Raw genomic sequence first — 24091 nt, forward strand, 5'->3', positions numbered from 1 at the left:
GGGCATTCCTCTGAACACCGCCTGGTGTAGAGGTCCTGGATGGCAGGCAGTTTAGCCCCAGTGATGTACTGGGCCGTACGCACTACCCTCTGTAGTGCCTTGGGGTCGAAGGCCGAGCAATTGCCATACCAGGCAGTGATGCAACCAGTCAGGATGCTCTCTATGTTGCAGCTGTAGAACCGTTTGAGGATCTGAGGACCCATGCTAAATCTTTTTAGTTTCCTGAGCGGGTACAGGCTTTGTCGTGCCCTTTTCACAACCGTCTTGGTGTGTTTGGACCATTCTAGTTTGTTGGTGATGTGGACACCAAGTAACTTGAAGCTCTCAACCTGCTCCACTACAGCCCCGTCGATGAGAATGGGGGCGTGCTCAGTCCTCCTTTTCCTGGTGTCCACAATCATCTCCTTAGTCTTGGTTACGTTGAGGGATAGGTTGTTATTCTGGCACCACCCGGCCAGGTTTCTGACCTCCTCCCTATAGGCTGTCTCATCGTTGTCAGTGAACTTGTGTTGTCTGCAAACTTAATGATGGTGTTGGAGTCGTGCCTGGCCATGCAGTCGTGGGTGAACAGGGAGTACAGGAGGGGAATGAGCACGCACCCCTGGGGAGCTCCAGTGTTGAGGATCAGCGTGGCAGATGTGTTGCTACCTACCCTCACCACCTGGGGGCGGCCCTTCAGGAAGTCCAGGATCCAGTTGCAGAGGGAGGTGTTTAGTCTCAGTGATGAGCTTTGAGGGTGCTATGGTGTTGAACTCTGAGCTGTAGTCAATGAATAGCATTCTCACATAGGTGTTCCTTTTGTCCAGGTGGGAAAGGGCATTGTGGAGTGCAATAGAGATTGCATCATCTGTGGATCTGTTTGGGTGGTATGCAAATTGGAGTGGGTCTAGGGTTTCTGGGATAATGGTGTTGATGGGAGCCATTACCAGCCTTTCAAAGCACTTCATGGCTACAGATGTGAGTGCTACGGGTCTGTAGTCTTTTAGGCAGGTTGCCGTCGTGTTCTTGGGTACAAGGACTATGGTGGTCTGCTTGAAACATGTTGGTATTACAGACTCAATCAGGGATATGTTGAAAATGTCAGTGAAGACACCTGCCAGTTGGTCAGCACATGCCCGGAGCACAGGTCCTGGTAATCCGTCTGGCCCCGCAGCCTTGTGTATGTTGACCTTTTTAAAAGTCTTACTCACGTCGGCTATGGAGAGCGTGATCACACAGTCGTCCAGAACAGCTGATGCTCTCATGCATGCCTCAGTGTTGATTGCCTCGAAGCGAGCATAGAAGGGATTTAGCTCGTCTGGTAGGCTCGTGTCACTGGGCAGCTCGTGGCTGTGCTTCCCTTTGTAGTCTGTAATAGTTTGCAAGCCCTGCCACATCAGACGAGCATCGTAGCCGGTGTTGTATGATTCAATCTTAGCCCTGTATTGACGCTTTGCCTTTTTGATGGTTTGTCGCAAGGCGTAGCAGGATTTCTTATGCTTCCGGGTTAGAGTCCCGCACCTTGAAAGTGGCAGCTCTTCCCTTTAGCTCAGTGTGAATGTTGCCTGTAATCCATGGCTTCTGGTTGGGGTATGTACGTACAGTCACTGTGGGGACGACGTCCTCGATGCACTTATTGATAAAGCCAGTGACTGATGTGATGTACTCCTCAATGCCATCTGAAGAACCCAGGAACATGTTCCAGTCTGTGATAGCGAAACAGTCCTGTAGTTTAGCATCTGCTTCATCTGACCACTTTTTTATAGACCGAGTGATTGGTGCTTCCTGCTATAATTTTTGCTTGTAAGCAGGAATCAGGAGGATGGAGTTTTGGTCGGATTTACCAAATGGAGGGCGAGGGAGATCTTTGTACGCGTCTGTGTGTGGAGTACAGGTTATCTGGAATTGTTTTCCCTCTGGTTGCACATTTAACCTGTTGATAGAAATTTGGTAGAACTGATTTAAGTTTCCCTGCATTAAGGTCTCTGGCCACTAGGAGCACCGCCTCTGGGTGAGTGGTTTTCTGTTTGCTTATTTCCTTATACAGCTGACTGAGTGCGGTCTTAGTGCCAGCATCTGTCTGTGGTGGTAAATAAACAGCCACGAAAAGTATAGCTGAAAACTCTCTAGGCAAGTAGTGTGGCCTGCAATTTATCACAATATACTCTACTTCAGGTGAGCAAAATCTAGAGACTTCCTTAGATTTCATGCACCAGCTGTTGTTTACAAATATGCACAGACCCCCCCCCCCCCCCCTCATCTTACCGGAGTGTGCTGTTCTATGTTGCTGGTGCAGCCTATATCCCCCTATATCGTGATCGTACCTCGTCTAATTTGTTGTCCAATGATTGCACATTGACGAGTAATTTTGACGGTAACAGCTTTCCCACTCGCCTCCTGCGGGTCCTCACGAGGCATCCCGTTCTGTGTCCTCTATACCTGCGTCTTCTCCTCTTGCAAATAACGGGGATGTTGGCCCTGTCGGGTGTTTGGAGAATGTCCTGTGCTTCCTGCTTGTTGAAGATTTTGTTTTTGTCTAATACGAGGTGAGTGATCACTGTCCTGATATCCAGAAGCTCTTTTTTGCCATAAGATACGGTTGCAGAAACATTATGTACAAAATAACGCGAAAAAAAAAACACATAGCACAGTTGGTTGGGCGCCCATAAAACTGCTGCCATTTCTTCCAGTGCCATTTTAAGTAGCTATTACAGTGAAAGAATACCATGGTATTGTTTGAGGAGAGTGCACAATTCTGAACATGAAAAGTTATTAGTAAACAAATTATGCACATTTGGGCAGTCTTGAACAGAAATGCAATGGTTCATTTGATCAGTCTAAAACTTTGCAGATACACTGAATCCATCCACCTGGGCTATAATAATACATTATGGCCTTTCACTTGCATTTCAAAGATGATGGTACAAAAAAATACAAAATAACAGTTGGTTTTTTCTTTGTATTATCTTTTACCAGATCTAATGTGTTATATTCTACTACATTCCTTTCACATTACCATAAACTTCGAAGTGTTTCCTTTCAAATGGTACCAAGAATATGCATAGCCTTGCTTCAGGGCCTGAGCTACAGGCAGTTCGATTTGTGTATGTCATTTTAGGCAAAAAAATGTAATAAAATGTGGCTAATCCTTAATACTTCTATTAAGGATTAGCCACATTTTATAATTTTTTTTTTGCCTAACCATGAATTCTGATCTGTATCAGAAAATTCTACAGGAGAATGTCAGGTCATCCATGTGTGAGCTGAAGCTGAAGCGCAGATGTGTAATGCAGCAAGACAATGATCCAAAACATACAATCAAGTCTACATGAAAATGGTTAAAATGCAACACATTTTACGTTTTGGAATGGCCGAGTCAAAGTCCAGACCTAATCCCACTTTAGATGTTGTATTTTTGTATTTACTATGGATCCCCAAGGCAGCAGCTATTCTTTCTGGGGTCTAGCAGATTTAAGACAGGTATACAATTTTAAAACCATTACAATACATTCATTACAGAATTCACAAAACACACTAAGTGTGTGCCCTCAGGCCCATACTCCACTACCACATATCTACAATACAAAATCCATGTGTACTTGTGTGTATAGTGCACATGTTATCGTGTGTGTGTACATGTGTCTATGTTTGTGTTACTTCACAGTCCCCGGTGTTCCATAAGGTGTATTTTTACCTGCTTTTTAAATCTGATTCTACTGCTTTGCATCAGTTACATAATGTAGAATAGAGTTCCATGTAGTCATGGCAAGGGGCCTAAACAGCTACCCTGGGGAATTCCTGCTTCTACCTGGATTATATTTGAGAGGCTTCCATTAAAGAACACCCTCTGTGTTCTGTTAGACATATAACTCTTTAACCACATTATAGCAGGCGGTGTAAAGCCATAACACATCAGTTATTCCAGCAGCAGACTATGATCGATAATGTCAAAAGCTGCGTTGAAGTCTAACAAGCCCCCACAATCATTTTATCATACATTTCTCTCAGACAATCTTCAGTCATTTGTGTAAGTGCTGTGCTTGTTGAGTGTCCTTTTCTATATGCGTGTTGAAAGTCTGTTGTCAATTTGTTTACTGTGAAATAGCATTGTATCTTGTCAAACACAGTTTTTTTCCAGAAATTTGCTAAGGGTTGGTAACAGGCTGATTGGTCGGCTATTTGAGCCAGTAAAGGGGACTTTACTATTCTTGGGTAGCAGAATGACTTTAGCTTCCCTCCAGGCCTGGGGGCACACACTTTCTAGTAGGCTTAAATTGAAGATGTGGCAAATAGGAGCGGCAATATCGTCCACTATTATCCTCAGTAATTTTCCATCCAGATTGTCAGACCCCGGTGGCTTGTCATTGTTGATAAACAACAATAATGTTGTGGCAGGACTTGAAACAAGCAGTCATGCTTGAAAACCCACAAATGTCACTGAGTTAAAGCAGTTCTGCATGCAAGAGTGGGCCAAAATTCCTCCAGAGCGATGTGAGAGACTGACCAACAACTTTATTTATTTTATTTTATTTAACCTTTATTTAACTAGGCAAGTCAGTTAAGAACAAATTCTCATTTACAATGACGGACTACCAAAAGGCAGAAGGCCTCCTGCGGGGATGGGGGCCTGGGATTAAAATAAATCAATCAATAAATTAATATAAATATAGGACAAAACACACATCACAGCAAGAGAGACAACACAACACTACATAAAGAGAGACCTAAGACAACAACATAGCAAGGCAGCAACACATGACAACACAGCATGGTAGCAACACAACATAGTAGCAACACAACATGGAAGCAGCACAAAAGATGGTACAAACATTATTGGGCACAGACAACAGCACAAAGGGCAAGAAGGTAGAGACAACAATACATCACACAAAGCAGCCACAACTGTCAATAAGAGTGTCCATGATTGAGTCTTTGAATGAAGAGATTGAGATAAAACTGTGCAGCTTGAGTGTTTGTTGCAGCTCAATTCAGTCGCTAGCTGCAGCGAACTGAAATGAGGAGCGACCCAGGGATGTGGAAGTATTTGGTTGCAGTCATTGCAGCTAAAGGTGGGACTACCACTTAAGTGTAAGCAGGCAATTACATTTTCACACATGATAATTGAGTGCTGCATAACTTTGTTAATTAAATAAATAAAATAATTATATATATTTTTTGTTATTTGTTAACTCAGATTCCCCATATCTAATATTAGGTTTTGGTTGAAGATTTGATAACATTCAGTATAAAAATATGCCCAAAATTAGATACAATCAGGAAGGGGGCAAATACTTTTCCACAGCACCTTAAATCTACTTTAAAATCTATGGCATGACCTGAAAATGAGCTTTAAGAATTTTGCAAAGACTAATGGGCTAATGTTTCGCACAGTCCAGGAGTGGAAACTCTTACAGGCTTACCTAGAAAGACTCAATGCTGTAATCACTGCCAAAAGTGCTTCTACAAAGTATTGACCCATTATATGGGGTATTGTGTGCAGAAACATTTAACCATTTTGAATTCAGGCTGTAACACAACAAAGTGTGGAGTAAGTCACAAGTTATGAATACTTTCTGAAGGCACTGTAGCTACTCCTTTTAAGCATATGTGTACATGCCTTGGCACCTACAAAGCAGACTCTGCTGTGATGCCCTGTGTGTATCCCTATGTGGGTGTTCTCTCTCTTGCCCTGCCATTTTAATTCAGGATTCACTGGCTTCATTTGATTGAATAATGAATGTGAAGTGTCTGGGCCTTGGCCTGTCGGTTGGGCCTGGGTCTTTTGTTGCGCTGGTCTGAGGATAAGATGCAGGGATGTTTGTTCTGCACCAGGACCAGAGAGGCAGACGGACAAGCAGGCAGGGATACACCGATATGATCTCGTTCTCATCTAACAGAACTCTTCCACTCCATCAGCTGACGATCAGCTGATCCCTGGGAATTCTCCCTCCACCCCCTCCTCTCTCGGGATCCTTTATCCACTGTGGCTTCTGGGAGTCTCTGTTGCTAGCAGGATCCCAGTGAGGGAAGTCAGCAGGCTGGCTTATTCAATGCAAGTGATTTCAATGCAAGTGATTCTGCATCTCTGGTGTCACTGAGTCTGGCCCCAAAGGGGGTGGGGGGTATTGGATGGTATGTTTGACATCCCTCAATTTGAAAGCCTCGCTCAATGGTCTCTCGACACAGGCGATGTGTGTCTATGTGTGTTTATGCAGGCACTGTATCTATGGGAGATGCATTAATGCAGAGCCAGCGTGTGACTTTATTTATAAACTTGTGTGTTGCAGAGTGGACGCTCATGCTCAGTTGTGTGCCTCTACGAGAGGCAACAGTTGTTTTGGCTTTCCACTCCTGCGATGGTAGTGTTATGCTCTGAGAACTCATGGTGAAGAAAAAAGGCTGCACGTTATCAGTTCTGCAGGATTTCCTATTTCTGCACACACAGGAAGAGGGGTGCTAACGAAGGAAGTTTCACAGCCAATAGGGTAACTCTGTTACATTTGTGCAAGCTTTGTTATCGATCGTGCTGATAAAGTGGAGTTAGTACTGAGCGCATATATTCAGTGCAAATACTGTAAATACCAGATGGCCATCCACACAGTATCATTTTGATGGATGTTTTCAAGATACGGTATGTATTTAGCCCTACATTGATGGGCAGTTTATCAAAAGCTGCCGTTGACTGTTCAGTATGTGGCTCTTGGAGTATTGATTTCTCTCCCCATCTCCTATTTGTTACGTAAGCAGCTTGGTTGATGTTGATTTTGTTTTCTGAATCGTTGCATTGATGCTGATATCTCTGTGTGTTTGTGTATTCTAGAAGCAGGAAGCTGTGCAGCGCATTCAGACCGGAGCTCTGGAGAGAAACATGGAGGTTTTACCAATGAGAGGCCTTCTTAGGCTTGGGTAGGGAATTTGGAAACCGAAAGCTATATTATTTCCTTCCTCTTTTATATTTCCTCGCCGATTGCCTTGAGCAGAGCAAGGCAGTCACCCTCGTAAGCGGCAGACAACATTTTTTGGGTCGAATTGTTTCATGGGACTTATTCTCCTCGATCAAACTAGGACACATCAGGCCAGAGTCACAATCCAGCTAACACCGTCTTTCCTTTATAAACTCAGGTATCAACCAATTCTTCTGCATGTTTGTGTTACTTGTGATTTTAAGAAGTGTGCCATTTCTCTGGCTGGAACAGCAGGAGATAGAACATCAGAAAGTAGTTGCTGAATGTTTCTGGTTCTTACCTTTGAATCCAGAATCACTAGGTATATAAGCCAAGACAATAACACTGGACTGCCTAAGTTGGGTTCCACCACTGAAACTCCTGGTGCCGACGCCTATCACTGGACTGCCTTTTCCCCAGGGCACTGACTGTACACCACTCGACCTACCTCATAACGTCCAGTCATGCTCTTCAAGAGGAAGTTGTGCTTGTTTTCTCTGGTTGGTGGGATTCTCTTTGTCATGATCACCATTCAGAAGAACAACATCCTGTCTATGACTTTGACGGAGACCCATGCCAGCTCCAGGACTGTGCCAGGCACCGCTGTTAACCGAACACGGGCAACACCCAGTCCAGACAGGATATGCGGGTGCCAGTCCTGCATAGCGGACATGAAGGTTTCTGCGTGGTTCGCTCAGCACTATGACCCCCAGCAGCAGCCCTTCCTCACAGACGGAGACAACAACATGGACCCCCTGGCCCTGAAGTGGTGGCTGGTAAGACCATTACTATTGACGAGAGGGGCCAAAGACTGTGACCATGTATGTGGCCAAATACTGTCAGCTTATTGTTAAAGGTGTAGGACCATACAGCAAAAATTCTGTATATTGTAACAAAAATTACAGAGAGAAATCTCTGACACTTTCCCAAATAATATGTCTGTACATTATTAGAAGTACATCAGTACAATGTAATACATTTCTACTTGGTAATAATAGTAATAATGTAGTATTACATTGTATTACTATATATCCTGTTCACTATCGTTCAATAATAAGTCATTTGAAAAGAAGTCAAGGTACAGTGCCTTGTGAAGGTCTACAAACCCCTTGCACAGTCGACATTTCGTTGCCTTAAACGGGAAAACATGTTTTTAGAACTTTTAGCAATTATGTAATTTACAAAAATATTCACACCCTTGAGTCAATACATGTTAGAGTAACCTTTGGCTGTGATTACAGCTGTGAGTCTTCCTGGGTAAGTCTAAGAGCTTTGCACACCAAGATTGTACAATATTTGCACATTATTCATGAAGTTGGTTGTTGATCATCGCTAAACAGCCATTTTCAAGCCTTTCCATAGATTTTCACGCTGACTTATGTCAAAACTGTAACTACGCCACTCAGGAACATTCAATGTCGTCTTGGTAAGCAACTCCAGTGTATAATTGACCCTGTGTTTTGGGTTATTGTCCTGCTGAAATGTGAATTTGTCTACCAGTGTCTGTTGGAAAGCAAGCTGAACCAGGTTTCTTCCAGGATTTTGCCTGTGCTTAGCTTGATTCTGTTTCTTTTTATCCCCCAAATAACTCCCTATTCCTTGCCGATGACAAGCATAACCATAACATGATGCAGCCACCACCATGTTTGAAGATATGAAGAGTGGTACTCAGTGATGTCTTGTGTTGGACTTGCCCCAACATAATGCTTTGTATTCACGACATAAAGTTAGTTTCTTAGCCACATTTTCTGCAGTTTTACTTTAGTGCCTTATTTGTATTCTATACAGGCTTCATTCTTTTCACTCTGTCATTTAGGTTAGTGTTGCGGTGTAACAATGTTGTTGATCCATCCTCAGTTTTCTCCTATCACATCCATTAAACTCTGTGAAGGTTTTAATGTCACCATTGGCCTTAGGGTGAAATCCCTGAGCGTTTTCCTTCCTCTTGCAACTGAGTTAGGAGGGATGCCTGTGTCTTTGTAGTGACTGGGTGTATTGATACACCATCCAAAGTGTAATTAATAACTTCACCATGCTCAAAGGGATATTCAATGTCTGCTTTTTAAATTATTTTTACCCATCTACCAATAGGTGCCCTTCTTTGCGAAGCATTGGAAAACCTCCCTGGTCTTTGTGTTTGAAATTCACTGCTCAATTGTGGGTTACAGATATGAGGTAGTCAATCAAAAATCATGTTAAACACTATTAATGCACACAGAGTGAGTGCATGCAACTTAGTATGTGACTTGTTAAGCAAATGTTTACTCCTGAACTTATTTAGGCTTGCCATAACAAAGGGGTTGAATATGTATTGGCTCAAGACATTTTAGCTTTTCATTTGTATTATTAATTTGTAAAGATGTCTAAAACAACACTTTGACTTTATGGGGTATTGTCTGTAAGCCAGTGACACAAAATCTCAATTTAATCAATTTTAAATTCAGGCTGTAACATAACACAATGTGGAAAAAGTACGCTCTCTCTGCTCTAAGAGTTGTGCAAAGTTTCCACCAAGTATTTGAAAATGTGGAGTAGCTTGTGTAGATCTGTAGGAAAGAATATCAAATGTAATCCCTTTTTAGATGTAATTTTAAGGCAGCAAAATATAAAGACCATGCAAGGGGTGTGTAGACTTTCACTAGGCACTGTACATGGATCTATAATGTGTGTATTCCCAGATATACTCGCCAATTATCATTTTATTCATGAGGAATTTAGGGCTCTGTTTAATCTTTATCGCTGAAGCGTTAGTAATTCAACGGCAACTTCCAATCGAGTCGACATATGCAGCGTTTGCCGTGAATGCAGTCGCCACGAATGCAGAATTTTTTAAATTTCTCACACACACACACACACACACACACACACACACACACACACACACACACACACACACACACACACACACACACACACACACACACACACACACACAGTGTTGGTCTGCTAAGAATGCCATGCCATAATTGTTAATAAGATGGCCACAAAGAGGCTGGCTGGCTGGTTATGAAGGGGCACATTTAACACAAGGCCTCCCTCTGGAGCTGCCAGAATTAGAATCTATTTAGGCTGGTGATTTCCTGAGTACTGAATATTAAAAGGACTCTTGTATATTGCCCTGTTTTTGTTTGTTGGTAGCCAAAGGTGAGCACAGGCATTATCCCTGTGAGATATTGTTGTTCCACATCTAAAGTGAGTTTTGAACATTCCTGTCAGGCTTTGCAGCGGTCCACCGATGAGCGTACGATATACGAGGTGATCCAGAAGATGTTCCAGGTCATCGCTCCCCCCGCCAGGAATGTCCAGCCCAAACAAGCTCAATGCAGGAAGTGTGCAGTGGTGGGGAACTCAGGAAACCTGCTGGGCTCTCAATATGGCTCCTTGATAGACTCCCATAACAGAGTCATAAGGTATGGCCCAGAGAAAACATGACACAACGCAGACAACACAATCAAACATTCAAAACAACCATTAACAGACATAACAACCACAATAGAAAATCCAAAGAATCATGCTTATCACACCAACATAGTCTAAAATGCGAGAGCAGGCATTACACAACCCCATCACTGCCATGATCCAAACAACCCACCGCTATTCACATTGGCAGGATTAGGCAATAGTGAGCCTGATGAACCGCAGTGATCAGGCTTCAGTTCCAGACACGCAACAACCAATTTCCTCATCTCCTGCAACCAGTGAGGCATACCACATGAGCTCAATCAACACCATAATTAGTTAACTATTGGTTAAGTCAGGTGGTTGACTGACTGTCTGGAATGAATGAGTACAGTACACTACAGCGCAGTAGCTGCACGGTTACCATGTTAAATCTAATACAGTGTCTGATTGTTATCTCGCACGCCATACATGACATGCCTGTGAACTGAAGCAATGTTCTCGCTTTGCTGTCAAGAATGAATAAAGCCACCACATCAGGGTTCGAGGCGGACGTGGGCAACAGAACGACACACCACTTCATGTACCCTGAGAGTGCAGTGGACATCGGCCCTGGGGTCCACCTCGTCCTGCTGCCCTTTAAACTCCGCGATCTACAGTGGGTAGCCAGCGCCCTGTCGACGGGAGAGATCAAAACGTAGGTCCACTCTACGCCAATTACAAGCTTTTTACTGTCACTCCCCAACATGAAGTAGGGGCATTTGTGCACTCAACTGACTACTGCATGGTATGCGTCTGACTGACTTAAACAGATGGCGTAGTTAATTGTTGACATTGTTGACCTTGATCTTGTCCTAGGGCTCTATTCAATCAGACCCGCTTAAGCCGACATCCACATAGCAGCATCTGAGCTGTCATATCCACAAAGCTGACATTGCCTTTGGCTGCACTGAGTCGCACTAAGAGAAATCCCATGCAGTCTTGTTGACAAGTTCGATCACTGGAATGTGAGCTGTAATCTACACCTCGACTAGGCTGATATAAAACCTCATTATTTAGTTGAGTGATTTTCTTTTTGAGTGCCATTATTTCTAAATAGTCTACACTTTCTCATTCTGAACTTCTAACGTGAGTGGGATGGATGTGTGGTCGTGACAATGATCAAGAGCAGCTGCTCACCGATTTGACAGCTCCAACTTAGTCACACCTCCGCTACAGTATGTAGGCTATTTCCGGTTAGCACTTGAACTGATTGAATCTAGGCCCTAGTCTGTTTTTGAATGTTTTTAGTTTTTTACATTTTATTTCACCTTTATTTAACCAGGTAGGCTAGTTGAGAACAAGTCTTCATTTGCAACTTCGACCTGGCCAAGATAAAGCAAAGCAGTTCGACACGTACAACAACACAGAGTTACACATGGAATAAAACAAACATACAGTCAATAATACAGTAGAAAGAATCTATATACAGTATGTGCAAATGAGGTATGTGACAGTTGTCTTTGTTGTGTAAATTTCTACTGTTCTGTTTTTATCGTGACAAATGTTTGGCATTGTAAATGAGAACTGGTTCTCAACTGACCCACCTGGTTAAATAAAGATGAAATAAAACTATCTTATTGTTGTTTTTGTTTCATGTTTCTTCAGGACATACATGAGGGTGAAAGATCGAGTACAGGCTGACAAGGATAAGGTAAGTCTTGTCTTTACTTGACAAAATGTTGACTGCGGCGCCATACAGGCTGCAAAATAGTTGGAAAGAGTTTGTGATGTGCCAATACCATGGCACATGGTTTATGAACTGATACACAAAATGACACTTGATTCAAAACTTTGCGTTATTCTATTTAAATTATTATACAAAATTCTGAAAACACGATTTATAATGTAAAATTACTATCTACAGAAATGTTATGTATATCAAAATCTCAAATAACTTGATTTTTGCAATGCAATTACTGTGAGAAATTTAATAAAAATGCCATTTATGTAAAATGTGTGTAGAATGTACTGTACATGTAACAAAAGAAAAAGCTGAAAAAAACACGTTGTAACGACTTCTAGGAGTAGTGGGTGCGGAGTCAGGCGCAGAGAGCAGAGGGTTTAGGACAATCGTAATTATTCCGGTGACAGAAACACCAGGCGCATACAAATGACCGGCCCAAAAACAGGACCCAAACAGTCCGGAGAAAATAAGAAAAATCCACATCCACAAAACGAACAGAGGAACAAGCCCGCACAAAAGCAGGCGGGCATAACCGGCTTAAATAGCCCTAACCAAAACCAAAACAAGAAACAGGTGTAACCAATAAGACAAAACTAACAGAAAAGGACAAGGGGATCAGTGGCAGCTAGTAGACCGGTGACGACGACCGCCGCCCGAACAGGAAGAGGAGCCACCTTCGGTGGGAGTCGTGACACACGTTTATTTTAATGTAAATTTTTTTATTGTCATGTTGGATAAAAACATTTAATTATTAATGCTTTTTGTGTGTTGCGTTACAGCTAATCACCCTCTCATTTGCAGGTAATGGTGATGAATCCAGCATTCTTTAAGTACACCCACGACCGGTGGACAGAGCGCCATGGCAGATACCCATCCACGGGCATGCTGGCCATAATATTTGCCCTGCACATCTGCGATGAGGTGTGTATCCTTTGATATCAAGAGCCTTATCTTTAATATGAGAAGCCTGGTTGAAAGTAAACAGAATGCTAATAACACTAGTAATGCTAACGCTAAATATTTCTGTCCTTCTACAGGTGTCGGTATTTGGCTATGGAGCCGATCAACATGGGAACTGGCATCACTACTGGGAGGAAAACAAGTACGGCGGCGCTTTTAGGAAAACCGGAGTCCACCATGCTGATTTTGAGACGAAGGTTATCCAAAAGCTTGACGCAGAGGGCAAAATTAAGCTGCACAGGAGATGAGAATGAGCGGTGGTGGTGTGTACAGGATGAAACCATTAGAGTGTAGTGGTCTGGTGGTCAGAGACAATCAAATATGTGCCCTGCTCTCTGCAACTAGTGCCTATGATCAACACAAACAACCAAAACCACAAACGGGAGTCCTCAAACCACAACAAAAACTTGAATCATGTACATTTTATTGTGTTACAGCCTCAGAGATCTACAGACAGTTGTGGGATCTTATATAGACAGATGTGTTTCTTTCTAAATCCTGAATTGGCCACAGGTTGACTTCAATCAAGTTGTACTGACATCTCAAGGATGATCAAAAGAAATTGGATGCACTGGATGCACCTGAGCTCAATTTGGAGTTTCACAGCAAAACGGTGTGAATACTTAGTGTCTTCGGAAAGTATTCAGACCCCTTGACTTTTTCCACATTTTGTTATCAATCTACACACAATACCCCATCATGACAAAGCAAAAACTGTTTATTAGACATTTTTGCAAATTTATAAAAAATAAAACAGAAATATTACATTTACATAAGTATTCAGACCCTTTACTCAGTATTTTGTTGAAGCACCTTTGGCAGCGATTACAGCATTGATTATTCTCGGGTATGACGCTACAAGCTTGGCACACCTATATTTGGGGAGTTTCTCCCATTCTTCTCTGCAGATCCTCTCAAGCTCTGTCTTGTTGGATGGGGAGCGTTGCTGCACAGCTATTTTATGGTCTATCTAGAGATGTTCGATCGCGATCAAGTCCGGGCTCTGGCTGGACCACTTAAGGACATTCAGAGACCTGTCCTGAAGCCACTCCTGCATCTTCTTGGCTGTGTGCTTAGCCACTCCCCAGTCTGAGGTCCTGAGTGCTCTGGAGCATGTTTTCATCAATGATCTCTCTGAGCTGTGCTCTGTTCATCTTTACCTTGATCCTGACTACTCTCCCAGTCCCTGCCACTGAAAAATATCCCCATAGCATGCTTCCCCGTAGGGATGGTGCCAGGTTTCCTCCAGATGTGGCGCTTGGCATTCAGGCCAAAGAGTTCAATCTTGGTTTAATCATACCAGAGAATCTTATTTCTCATGGTCTGGGAGTCTTTAGGTGCCTTTTGACAAAATCCAAGTGGGCTGTCATATGCCTTTTACTGAGGAGCAAGTCCAGGCTCTGGCTGGGCCACTCAAGGACATTCAGAGACTTGTCCCAAAGCCCTTCTTGCATTGTCTTGGCTGCGTGCTTAGTGTCCTTGTCCTGTTGGAAGGTGAACTTTTGCCCCAGTCTGATGTCCTGGGCTCTCTGGAGCAGGTTTTCATCAAGGATCTCTCTGTACTTTGCGCTGTTCATCTTTGCCTCGATCTTGACTAGTCTCCTAGTCCCTGCCACTGAAAAACATCCCCACATCATGATGCTGCCACCACCATGCTTCACTGTAGGGATAGTGCCAGGTTTCTTCCAGATGTGACACTTGGCATTTAGGCTAAAGATTTCAATCTAGGTTTCATCAGACCAGAGAATCTTGTTTCTCATGGTCTGAGAGTCTTTAGGTGCCTTTTGGCAAACTCCAAGTGGGCCTTAAACTGAGGAGTGGCTTCCGTCTGGCCACTCTACCATAAAGGCCTGATTGGTGGAGTGCTGCAGAGATGGTTGTCCTTCTGGAAGGTTCTCCCATCACCACAGAGGAGCTCTAGAGCTCTGTCAGAGTGACCATCAGGTTCTTGGCCACCTCCCTGACCAAGGCCCTTCTCCCCCGATTGCTCAGTTTTGTCAGGCGGCCAGCTCTAGGAAGAGTCTTGGTTGTTCCAAACATCTTCCATTTAAGAATGATGGTGGTCACTGTGTTCTTGTGGACCTTCGATGCTGCAGCAATTTTTTTTGTTACCCTTCCCCAGATCTGTGCCTTGACACAATCCTGGCTTGTTTTTGCTCTGACATGCACTGTCAACTGTCAGACCTTTTATAGACAGGTGTGTGCCTTTTCCAAATCATGTCCAATCATTTGAATTTACCACAGGTGGACTCCAATCAAGTTGTAGAAACATCTCAAGGATGATCAATGGAAACAGGATGCACCTGAGCTCAATTTCGAGTCTCATAGCCAAGGGGCTGAAACCTTATTTACATAAGTTATCTGTTTTTTTATGTTTAAGAAATGTGCACAAATATCAAAAAACCTGTTTTCACTTTGTCATTATGGGGTATTGTTTGTAGATTGGTGAGAATTTTTCTTTTGAAATAAATGTTGAAATCAGGCTGTAACACAACACAATGTGGAATAAGTCGCAGGGTATGAATACTTTCTGACGTCAGTAAAGTTCTTTCCCTGTTCTGTACATGTTGTCATGCTGCACTGAACTAGCCTTATGCTGAAGGAACCTTCAAGAACCTGAGAGCCTTCGAACGACGGGTTAAACCACAACCACAGAACAAGCATTAAGGACAAAAGCCCTGTGTTTGCGAGAGTGTAAAAACCATATATATATTTTTCTTCTTTGTGAGGACATAAAAGGGCAATGTTTGAGTCAAATTAATTCATGCATTTTCACTGCAATGGAACCATAAGGATGGATTTAATAAGGAGTTTTACAGTTGAATGTCTCTTTTGAGACAGTTTTGAGCTGCCATTAGTAGTCAATCTGTACCATATTATTTTACAGCTTTCATAATCAGTTTCTGTATTCCAGAGAAATGTACACATTTACAGTATGTTGCCCAGTATTAGGTTGACCTTCATTTGATCTAATAACATGCGCTTTAAACTATGGAAACTTCACTCGTATTGTATTCCAAAGAATACAAATCTTGAGCTGTCAAATCCACAAGCGGCTCCTGGCATTATATCTAAAGAGAACATTGCCATTTTTTTTTGCATTCAGCCTGGGGGGGGGGATTAGCTTTAATATTGCAGATAGATTGTCTGCATCATTTCAATGCGTTGTTTATAAGTTCGAACACTGGAATGTAAATCTACACCTCGAACAGTTTAAAATGATTCTCCCCCGCACAGTTTAACATGGTTCACCACGCACTCTACACACACGTACACATGGATTTTGTATTGTAGATAAGTGGTAGTAGAGTATAGTCCTGAGAGAACACACTTAATGTGTTGTGAAAAGTGTTTTGAAATATAATGTAATGTAATATTTTAAGTTATACATAACTGCCTTAATGTTGCTGGACCACAGGAAGAGTACAAAATCCATGTGGATGTGTCTGTGGGGTGAATCATGTTAAACTGTTCCCACACCACAGTTCAAAGTGATCTCATTATTTGTCTACTGGTTTGCAGGTAGATTAGGTAAAGATAGCTATGTATGTGGTTGATTGCTGTTACAACTATTTCCGAGATGGACTTGTTGTTTTGTATGCTCTGGAAATGAGTGGTTTGTTATTTTTTCGTAATTATAAAACGAGGATCCTTAATAAATACAAATACTAAAATACAAATTAATCATTTAAAAACAGTGTGGTATAATTCGATTTAAAATATTATTACTCTTGGACCATGGTGTGACCCCAAAGACTTGGACATGGAACACACATTCATACACACATCGAAATATATTAATACTAAACACTGACTTTAAATAAACCTTACGAAGCAAATGTGACATGAGCATACTGTACGTATTATTTTGAGTAGTTATCGTCCTTGTTGCTCAATGCACTTTCATACTTTACATTTTAATGTCCACATTGACCATTTGTAACCTAGTGTGAAAATGTACCTTATTTGTAATGCATTTGCATTTGAAATCCCAAATGTATGTGTGTGTCTGTGTGTGAGTGAAAGAAAGTTGAATTTGTGAGTACATATGGTTGGATTTTGTTTGTGTGTGTGATTGACTATAAATCAAGCTGTGGTGTTATTTTTGTTCATGTTTAATAAAAGCATAATTACCAATCAGCACACCGCCTCCCTTTAATTCTGAAACATTCTTGCCCTGAAGGGTCAAAATCCTGGCAACCAAAAAGTATATTTCTCCAATGAAGGCTGTAGGATCTGCGCATTATTAACTGTGTCTTAGCAACAACCATTATTTGTTTGTACCTTTCCTCTTCAGCATGATTTTCCAGCAGCAACAAAGAGTGACAACCAATAGGAAAGGGCTAGATTCAATCCGTACGGCTAAAGATCCGTGTTATAGCGCTTTTGAAATTTAAGGTCATTTCCAATTGAGCTGACATATGCAGCATTTACCGTGAATGTGGTCTACGCGAACATCGCCTTTAAATTTCAATTGCGCTATAGAGTGGATCTCAAGTGCACATTACTGGGCAACCCGTCAGAGAGCATCGTTATGTTCCTTCAGATTCACACACATTGTTCAAAGGTAAACGACTCCGACAGATGAAAATGCACATCATTTACTTACTTAGTCCTATTCAATTATCACCGAAATTATCAAATTATCAATAAATAGCCTAATGCATGTCTGGATACTACTGAATGGATTTATTCCAGACACAGATTTATATTGTAATGACCTGGCTAGGTTATAAATGAACAAATGTCCGGACAGAGGATTGTGTTTCCGAATTCCCGGTTTATTAACCAAACTCAACACAGGCTACTGTTTGGCCGTAGCACACACCAAATAAACCAAGGAAAACAGTATCAAACAACGGTGACCCATCTCTTGTTAAGACCAGACGTAAAGAGAGAGAACAATGGCTAAGCATGGTCTTAAACTTGCGGTGCTCCACCCCGCTTCCAAACCCCCCCGCCGCTCCACCAACCACAAGGATGCCCCGAATCGGAACACTCCAGGCATTCACGTGGTTGGCAGATAGCAGGTTGACTGGCATGTCGGACCCTGCGAACGCTGGGTACTGGTAAGTACAACACAACAAATGAACAGCATAACTCATAACACAAATCTGTCTGTGCGGGTCACTACACAGCCCCCCCCCCCACAACAAAGTCATTGTGCTTTCGGGATGTCATTGCCAGAGGGAGGGATTGTGGGGTCCCTGGGGTTTGAGGAAAAGAGGACCCTCTGGATGGGGCTAACCTGTCTCAGTGCAGTGCCACCTTTCTCCCCCTGGGAGGAACCTGCACCCAGTACACAACCTCCCCTAACCTGTCCAGGACGCTGCAGGGCCCCACCAAGTGGCTGTCCAACTTGGGGCATCTGCCTTTCCCAGACCAGCTCCCCAGCCACAAAGTGCCTACCCCAGATGTACATGTTATAGTTCCTCTTCTGCCTCACACCTGCATTCACCAGCTGCTCTCTGTCGAAGATGTGGGCTGTTTCCAGGCGGTCCTGGAGTCTCCGGGCATATCTATCTATACTTAGGGGCCGATCAAACGCCATCTCTGCAGGGGTGCGGATTTCTCTCCCCAGCATGAGGAGGGCAGGCATGCAGGAGGTGGAATCTTGGACAGCGGAGCGGCATGCCATGAGGATCATGGGCAGGTACCTGTCCCAGTCACGCTGGTGTTTGGCAGAGACGATGGCCAGCTGCTGTCCAGGCGTTTTGTTGAATCGCTCCACAAGGCCATCACTTTGAGGATGGAGAGAAGTAGTGCGGGTCTTGTGCATACCCAGCCTCTCACACATGGTGGCAAACACACAGGACTCAAAGTGGTGTGGTGGGGAACGGCCCAACCACATTCACTCCCACCCTCTCCATGGGAGCCCTAACTGGGAACTGTTGGAGCTGAGCATGAGAACGGCCTGGACACATCCCTCTTGTGCTGCCCCCAGTAAAATCCCTGACGGAGGCGGCGGAGGGTTTTGTGACCCCAAAGTGTCCAGTCCCCACCCCCCCATGAGTGCCCTGGAACACAGCCTCCTGCAGAGCTTTAGGTACCACCACCAGCCACCTCTCCTCTCCCGTAGCTGGCTCCTTCCATGCCCGCTGTAGCACGCCATAAGCCAGCCGCAGTCTCTCAAACTTGACCACAACCCTTTGGTCGCGAGTGAGAGCGCTGCCACGGCGCTGCCACCTCTTCCCACGGTGGTCTCAGCTGTGCCTCTACCCACTGTAGCACTGGCTGTAAGGCTGTGTCCCGTCCCTGCTGCTGCCCCGATTCAGCCACGTCGGCAGTCTGCAGCTGATAGCAGACAGGCTCGCTCGACTGACACACTGTGGCCCAGACCCCCTCCTCTGCACACAGCTCTCTCTCATGGCCTCTCTCCGCTCACAGTGGTGGCACCCGTCTGCAGTACAGGGCCGACGGGACAAGGCGTTGGAGTGGCGTGCCCCTGCCCTGTGCACCACTGTGAAGTCGTACGGCTGTGCACCACTGTGCGGACTGTGGAGGACTGTGAAGTCCTCAAACCAGCGTGCAACCTGGCCGTCTGGCTCTTTCAAAGACATGAGCCACTGGAGAGCAGAGTGGTCAGTCCTTACAGTAAAGGGCAGGCCACCCAGGTAGTACTTGAAGTGTTTGATGGAAGCCACAACAGCGAGGAGCTCCCGCCGGGTGACACAGTAGCGGCGCTCATGTTTGTTGAATGTTTTGCTGTAGTACACCACCCCTCTCTCCCCCTCTGGCCCCACTTGGACCAGCACCCCACCCATGCCCACATTGCTTGCGTCTGTGTCCAGGATAAAGGTGAGGTCAGGGGGGGGCGATCACGGGGGCCCCGATCAGTGCACGTTTGAGGGTGTTGAAGGCCTCTTTGCACTCCACTGTCCAAGTGAAGGCCTTGTCCCTCAGGGGAGCAGCGACGCTTGAGAAGCCCCGTACAAACCTCCTGTAGTACGAGGCCAGGCCCAGGAAGCTCTTCAGCTGTTGCTGAATGGTGGGGGTGGGCCCGTCTCGGACAGCCCCCACTTTGTCCTCCATGGTGCTGATACCCTCCTCCCCACATAATGGCCCAAGAAGGACACCCTTCTCCTCATGAAATGGCACTTCTCGTGGGTAGAGCTTCAGGCCTGCGGCAGCCACCCTCTCCAGCGCACGCCATAGCGCCTAAGTGAGGTCTAGTGAGGAGAACCAGGAGGATCTCCAAACCAGGTCCAGCGACTCATCGATGCATGGTATGGGGTATGAGTCCTTCCTGGTTACCTCATTCAGCCGCCTGTAGTCCGCACAGAACCTCAGCTTGCCCCCCTTCTTAGGAACCATGACGACTGGTGCCGCCCAGGGGCTGTCTGAGGGCTTGATGAAGTCTGTACGCTGCATCTCTTACACAGCCTTGTCTGCCGCTTCCTGGCGTGCCAGCGGGATACGGCGGGGACGCATCTTGATGGGCCGAGCATCACCTGTGTTGATCTCATGCTGCACCAGATGAGTCTGACCCACCTCTTCCTCACTCAGAGGAAAGCTGTCTCTGAACTCAAACTTCCACAACCCTTTCTGCTGCTTGGTTCCTCCCCCAACGATGGGAGAGGAGAGGACACTGTCTGCAGTGAGGGAGATAAGGGGGAGGCCCTTATCTCCCTCACTGCAGACAGTGTCCTCTCCTCTCCCATCTGGGCTAGCGGAGGGATGTGTTATGGAGGAAGCTGGGGGAATGTAACACACAGCCGTAGGTGACAGAGGGGCTTGGGAAAAGTCACACACAGATGTAGGGAGGGGGGCAGCCATGAGTCTCTGCTGCTTTAACTGTTGGTGTAAGGGGGTTGTTGGGTTGTGTGAATGTGACATTGGGGGGGGGGGGGGGGGGGGGGCATGGTGACTGCCGGCCTTCCCTGGAAGCTCAGTGTGCCCCCATTTAGGTCTAACTGGCAGCCTGTGCTCCTAAGAAAGTCCAACACCAGGATACAAGGGTCCTTTTTTCTCAGAGCTCTTCACTCTCTTCCATACACATGCATTGAGTGGTTGTGTAGAGGTGTGTGTGTAGATACGTCATTTCCAGTCACAACTTGTGGACTTGGTGTGTTTACGGACATATTCAATCACTCCCTATCCCAGTCTGCTGTTCCCACATGCTTCAAGATGGCCACCATTGTTCCTGTACCCAAGAAGACAAAGGTAACTGAACTAAATGACTATTGCCTCGTAGCAGTCACTTCTGTGATCATTAACAGCTTTGAGAGACTAGTCAAGGGTCATATCACCTCTACCTTACCGGCCACACTAGACCCACTACAGTTTGCATACCGCCCCAACAGGTCCACAAACGATGCAATCGCCATCACACTGCACACTGCCCAATCCAATCTGGACAAGAGGAATACCTATGTAAGAATGCTGTTCATTGACTACAGTTAAACATTTAACACCATAGTACCCTCCAAGCTCATCATCAAGCTGGAGGCCCTGGGTCTCATCCCCGCCCTGTGCAATTGGGTCCTGGACTTTCTAACGGGCTGCTCCCAGGTGGTGAAGGTAGGAAACAACACCTCCATTTCGCTGACACTCAACACTGGGGCCCCACAAGGGTGGGTGCTCAGCCCCCTCCTGTACTCCCTGTTCACCCACGACTGCGTGGCCATGCACGCCTCCAACTCAATCATCAAGTTTGCAGATGACACAACAGTAGTGGGCAACCTCAGGAGGCTGAAGAAATGTGGCTTTTCACCCAAAACCTTGACAAACTTTTACAGATGCACAATCGAGAGCATCCTGTCAGGCTGTATCACAGCCTGGCATGGTAACTGCACCGCCCTCAACCGCAAGGCTCTCCAAAGGGTGGTGCGGTCTGCACAACGCATCACCGGGGGCAAACTACCTGCCCTCTTTGACACCAACACCTTGAATAAGGGTTTCAAATTTGGGAAAATGACACTCTCTTATTGTTTTATCTTTTTGACATTTTGTCAGGAAATGCAGCTCCGTCTCAGGTTCTGCTGTTGTGCAGTGGTTGCACAGCCTTTCCTCTACAGGGAGCCAGGTTTTCCTGTGTCTACCCTTCCCAATGGCAAGGTTGTGCTCACTGAGCCTGTACTTTGTCAAGGTTTTTCTAAGGTTTTGATCAGTAACCATGGTCAAATATTTAGCCACGGTGTACTGTCGATTTAGGGCCAGATAGCACTGCATTTTGCTTTGTGTTTGTGCTTGTGTTTCCCAATAAGCAATGTAGTTTTGTTTTGACTGTGTTGTAATTTGGTTTATTCTGATTGATTGGATGTTCTGGTACTGAGGCTTCAGTGTGTTAGTAGAACAGGTTTGTGAACTCAGCCCCAGGACCAGCTGGATGAGGGGACTCTTTTCTTTGCTCAGCTCTTGGCATTGCAGGGCTTGGTAGTGATATGAGAGGGGGTCACTGTATTTTAGATGTTTCCAAAACTTAATTGCTCTTTTTTGAGTTTTTATCATTAGTGGATATTGGCCTAATTCTGCCCTGCATGCATTGTTTGTAGTTTTCCTCTGGACATGTAGGATAATCTTACAGAACTCTGCATGCAGGGTTTCAATGGGGTGTTTGTTCCATTTGATGAAATATTGTTTTTCAAGTGGACCCCACACCTCGCTGCCATAAAGTGCAATTGGTTCAATGACATATTCAATAAGTTTTAGCCAAATTTTAATAGGTATTTCAATTTGAATTAGCTTTTTAATGGCGTAGAATGCCCTGCATGCTTTCTCTCTCAGTTCATTCACTGCCTCATTAAGGTGTCCAGTTGAGCTTATTTTTAAACCTAAGTAATTGTAGTGTGTACAGTACTCTATATATTTTGTACCAATTGAGAACTTTGGTCTAATTCCCTGAGATCTGTATCTTCTCTGGAAAATCATTATTTTAGTATTTTTGGGGTTTACTGCCAGGGCCCAGGTCTGGCAGTACTGCTCTAGCAGGTCCAGGCTCTGCTGTAGGCCATGTGCTGTGGGTGACAGCAGGCATAGGTCATCTGCGAAGAGTAGGCATTTAACTTCTGAATTGTGGAGACTAACACCAGGAGCTGAGGGTTTTTCTAGAATAGTGGCCAATTCGTTAATGTAAATATGGAAGAGTGCAGGGCTCAGATTGCAACCCTGGCGAAGGCCCCGCCCCTCGTTAAAGAATTCTGTTATTTTCTTACCAATTTTAATGCTGCACGTATTGCCAGTATACATTGATTTAATTATGTCATATGTTTTACCCCCTACACCACTTTCAATAACTTTGTAGAACAGTCCTGTATGCCAAATAGAATCAAATGCTTTTTGAAGTCGATAAAGCAAGCGTATATTTTGGTATTATTTTGGTGGACATGTTTATCTATCAGGGTGTGTAGGGTGTAAATATGAATAGTTGTGCGATGTTTTGGTATAAATACAATTTGGCTTTTACTCAAGACATTGTGCTTATTAAGGAAGTTCAGAACTCTTACATTGATAACACTACAGAAAACCTTCCCCAGGTTACTGTTCACACAAATGCCTCTGTAATTGTTAGGGTCAAATTTGTCTCCGTTCTTAAAGATTGGGGTTATGAGTCCTTGATTCCAGATGTCAGGGAAATAACCTACACTCAGGATCAAATTAAACAGTTTTAATATAGCCAATTGAAATTTTGCACTAGTGAGTTTGAGCATCTCATTTAGTATGCCATCAGGTCCGCATGCCTTTTTGAATCTGAGAGCCTGAAGTTTCTTATAGAGCTCCTGGTCAGTAATTGGGGAGTCCAGTGGATTTTGATTGTCCTTTATAGCTTTTTCTAATCCATTCAACTTCTCATGAATTTGGCGTTGTTCTGCGTTTGTGTCAATTTGAACGGTGTTGTAGAGTGTTTTAAAATGGGTTGTCCATATGTCACCATTTTGTATCGCTAATTCCTCTTGTTTAGATTTTTTTCATTTTTTCCAATTTTGCCAGAAGTTGTTTGTGTTTATGGACTCCTCAATTAGTGTCAGCTGCTTGCTGTTGTATTGTGCTTTTTTGGTTCTGAGTGTACGTTTATAGAGTTTTAAAGTCTCACAGTAATGAAGGCATAATTCACCATTATTTGGGTCTCTGTGCTTTTGGTTGG

General features: G+C 44.3%; 1 protein-coding gene across 1 annotated transcript in view; it reads left to right on the plus strand.

Annotated features, from left to right (window-relative positions):
* The window catches only part of LOC120064975 (CMP-N-acetylneuraminate-beta-galactosamide-alpha-2,3-sialyltransferase 2-like), a 29987-nt gene extending 16464 nt beyond the window's left edge, over positions 1–13523 (plus strand). Inside the window, exons 2-7 of the mRNA XM_039015589.1 lie at positions 6800–7699; positions 10140–10333; positions 10840–11019; positions 11970–12015; positions 12850–12969; positions 13086–13523. Of these exons, the coding sequence (XP_038871517.1) occupies positions 7388–7699; positions 10140–10333; positions 10840–11019; positions 11970–12015; positions 12850–12969; positions 13086–13256 (1023 nt within the window). The 5' untranslated portion in view covers positions 6800–7387 and the 3' untranslated portion in view covers positions 13257–13523. The remainder of the gene's footprint in view (positions 1–6799; positions 7700–10139; positions 10334–10839; positions 11020–11969; positions 12016–12849; positions 12970–13085) is intronic.
* The last annotated feature ends 10568 nt before the right edge of the window (positions 13524–24091 follow it).

Source organism: Salvelinus namaycush, chromosome 20 (assembly GCF_016432855.1).
Source record: "Salvelinus namaycush isolate Seneca chromosome 20, SaNama_1.0, whole genome shotgun sequence".
In the NCBI taxonomy this organism is placed as follows: domain Eukaryota; kingdom Metazoa; phylum Chordata; class Actinopteri; order Salmoniformes; family Salmonidae; genus Salvelinus; species Salvelinus namaycush.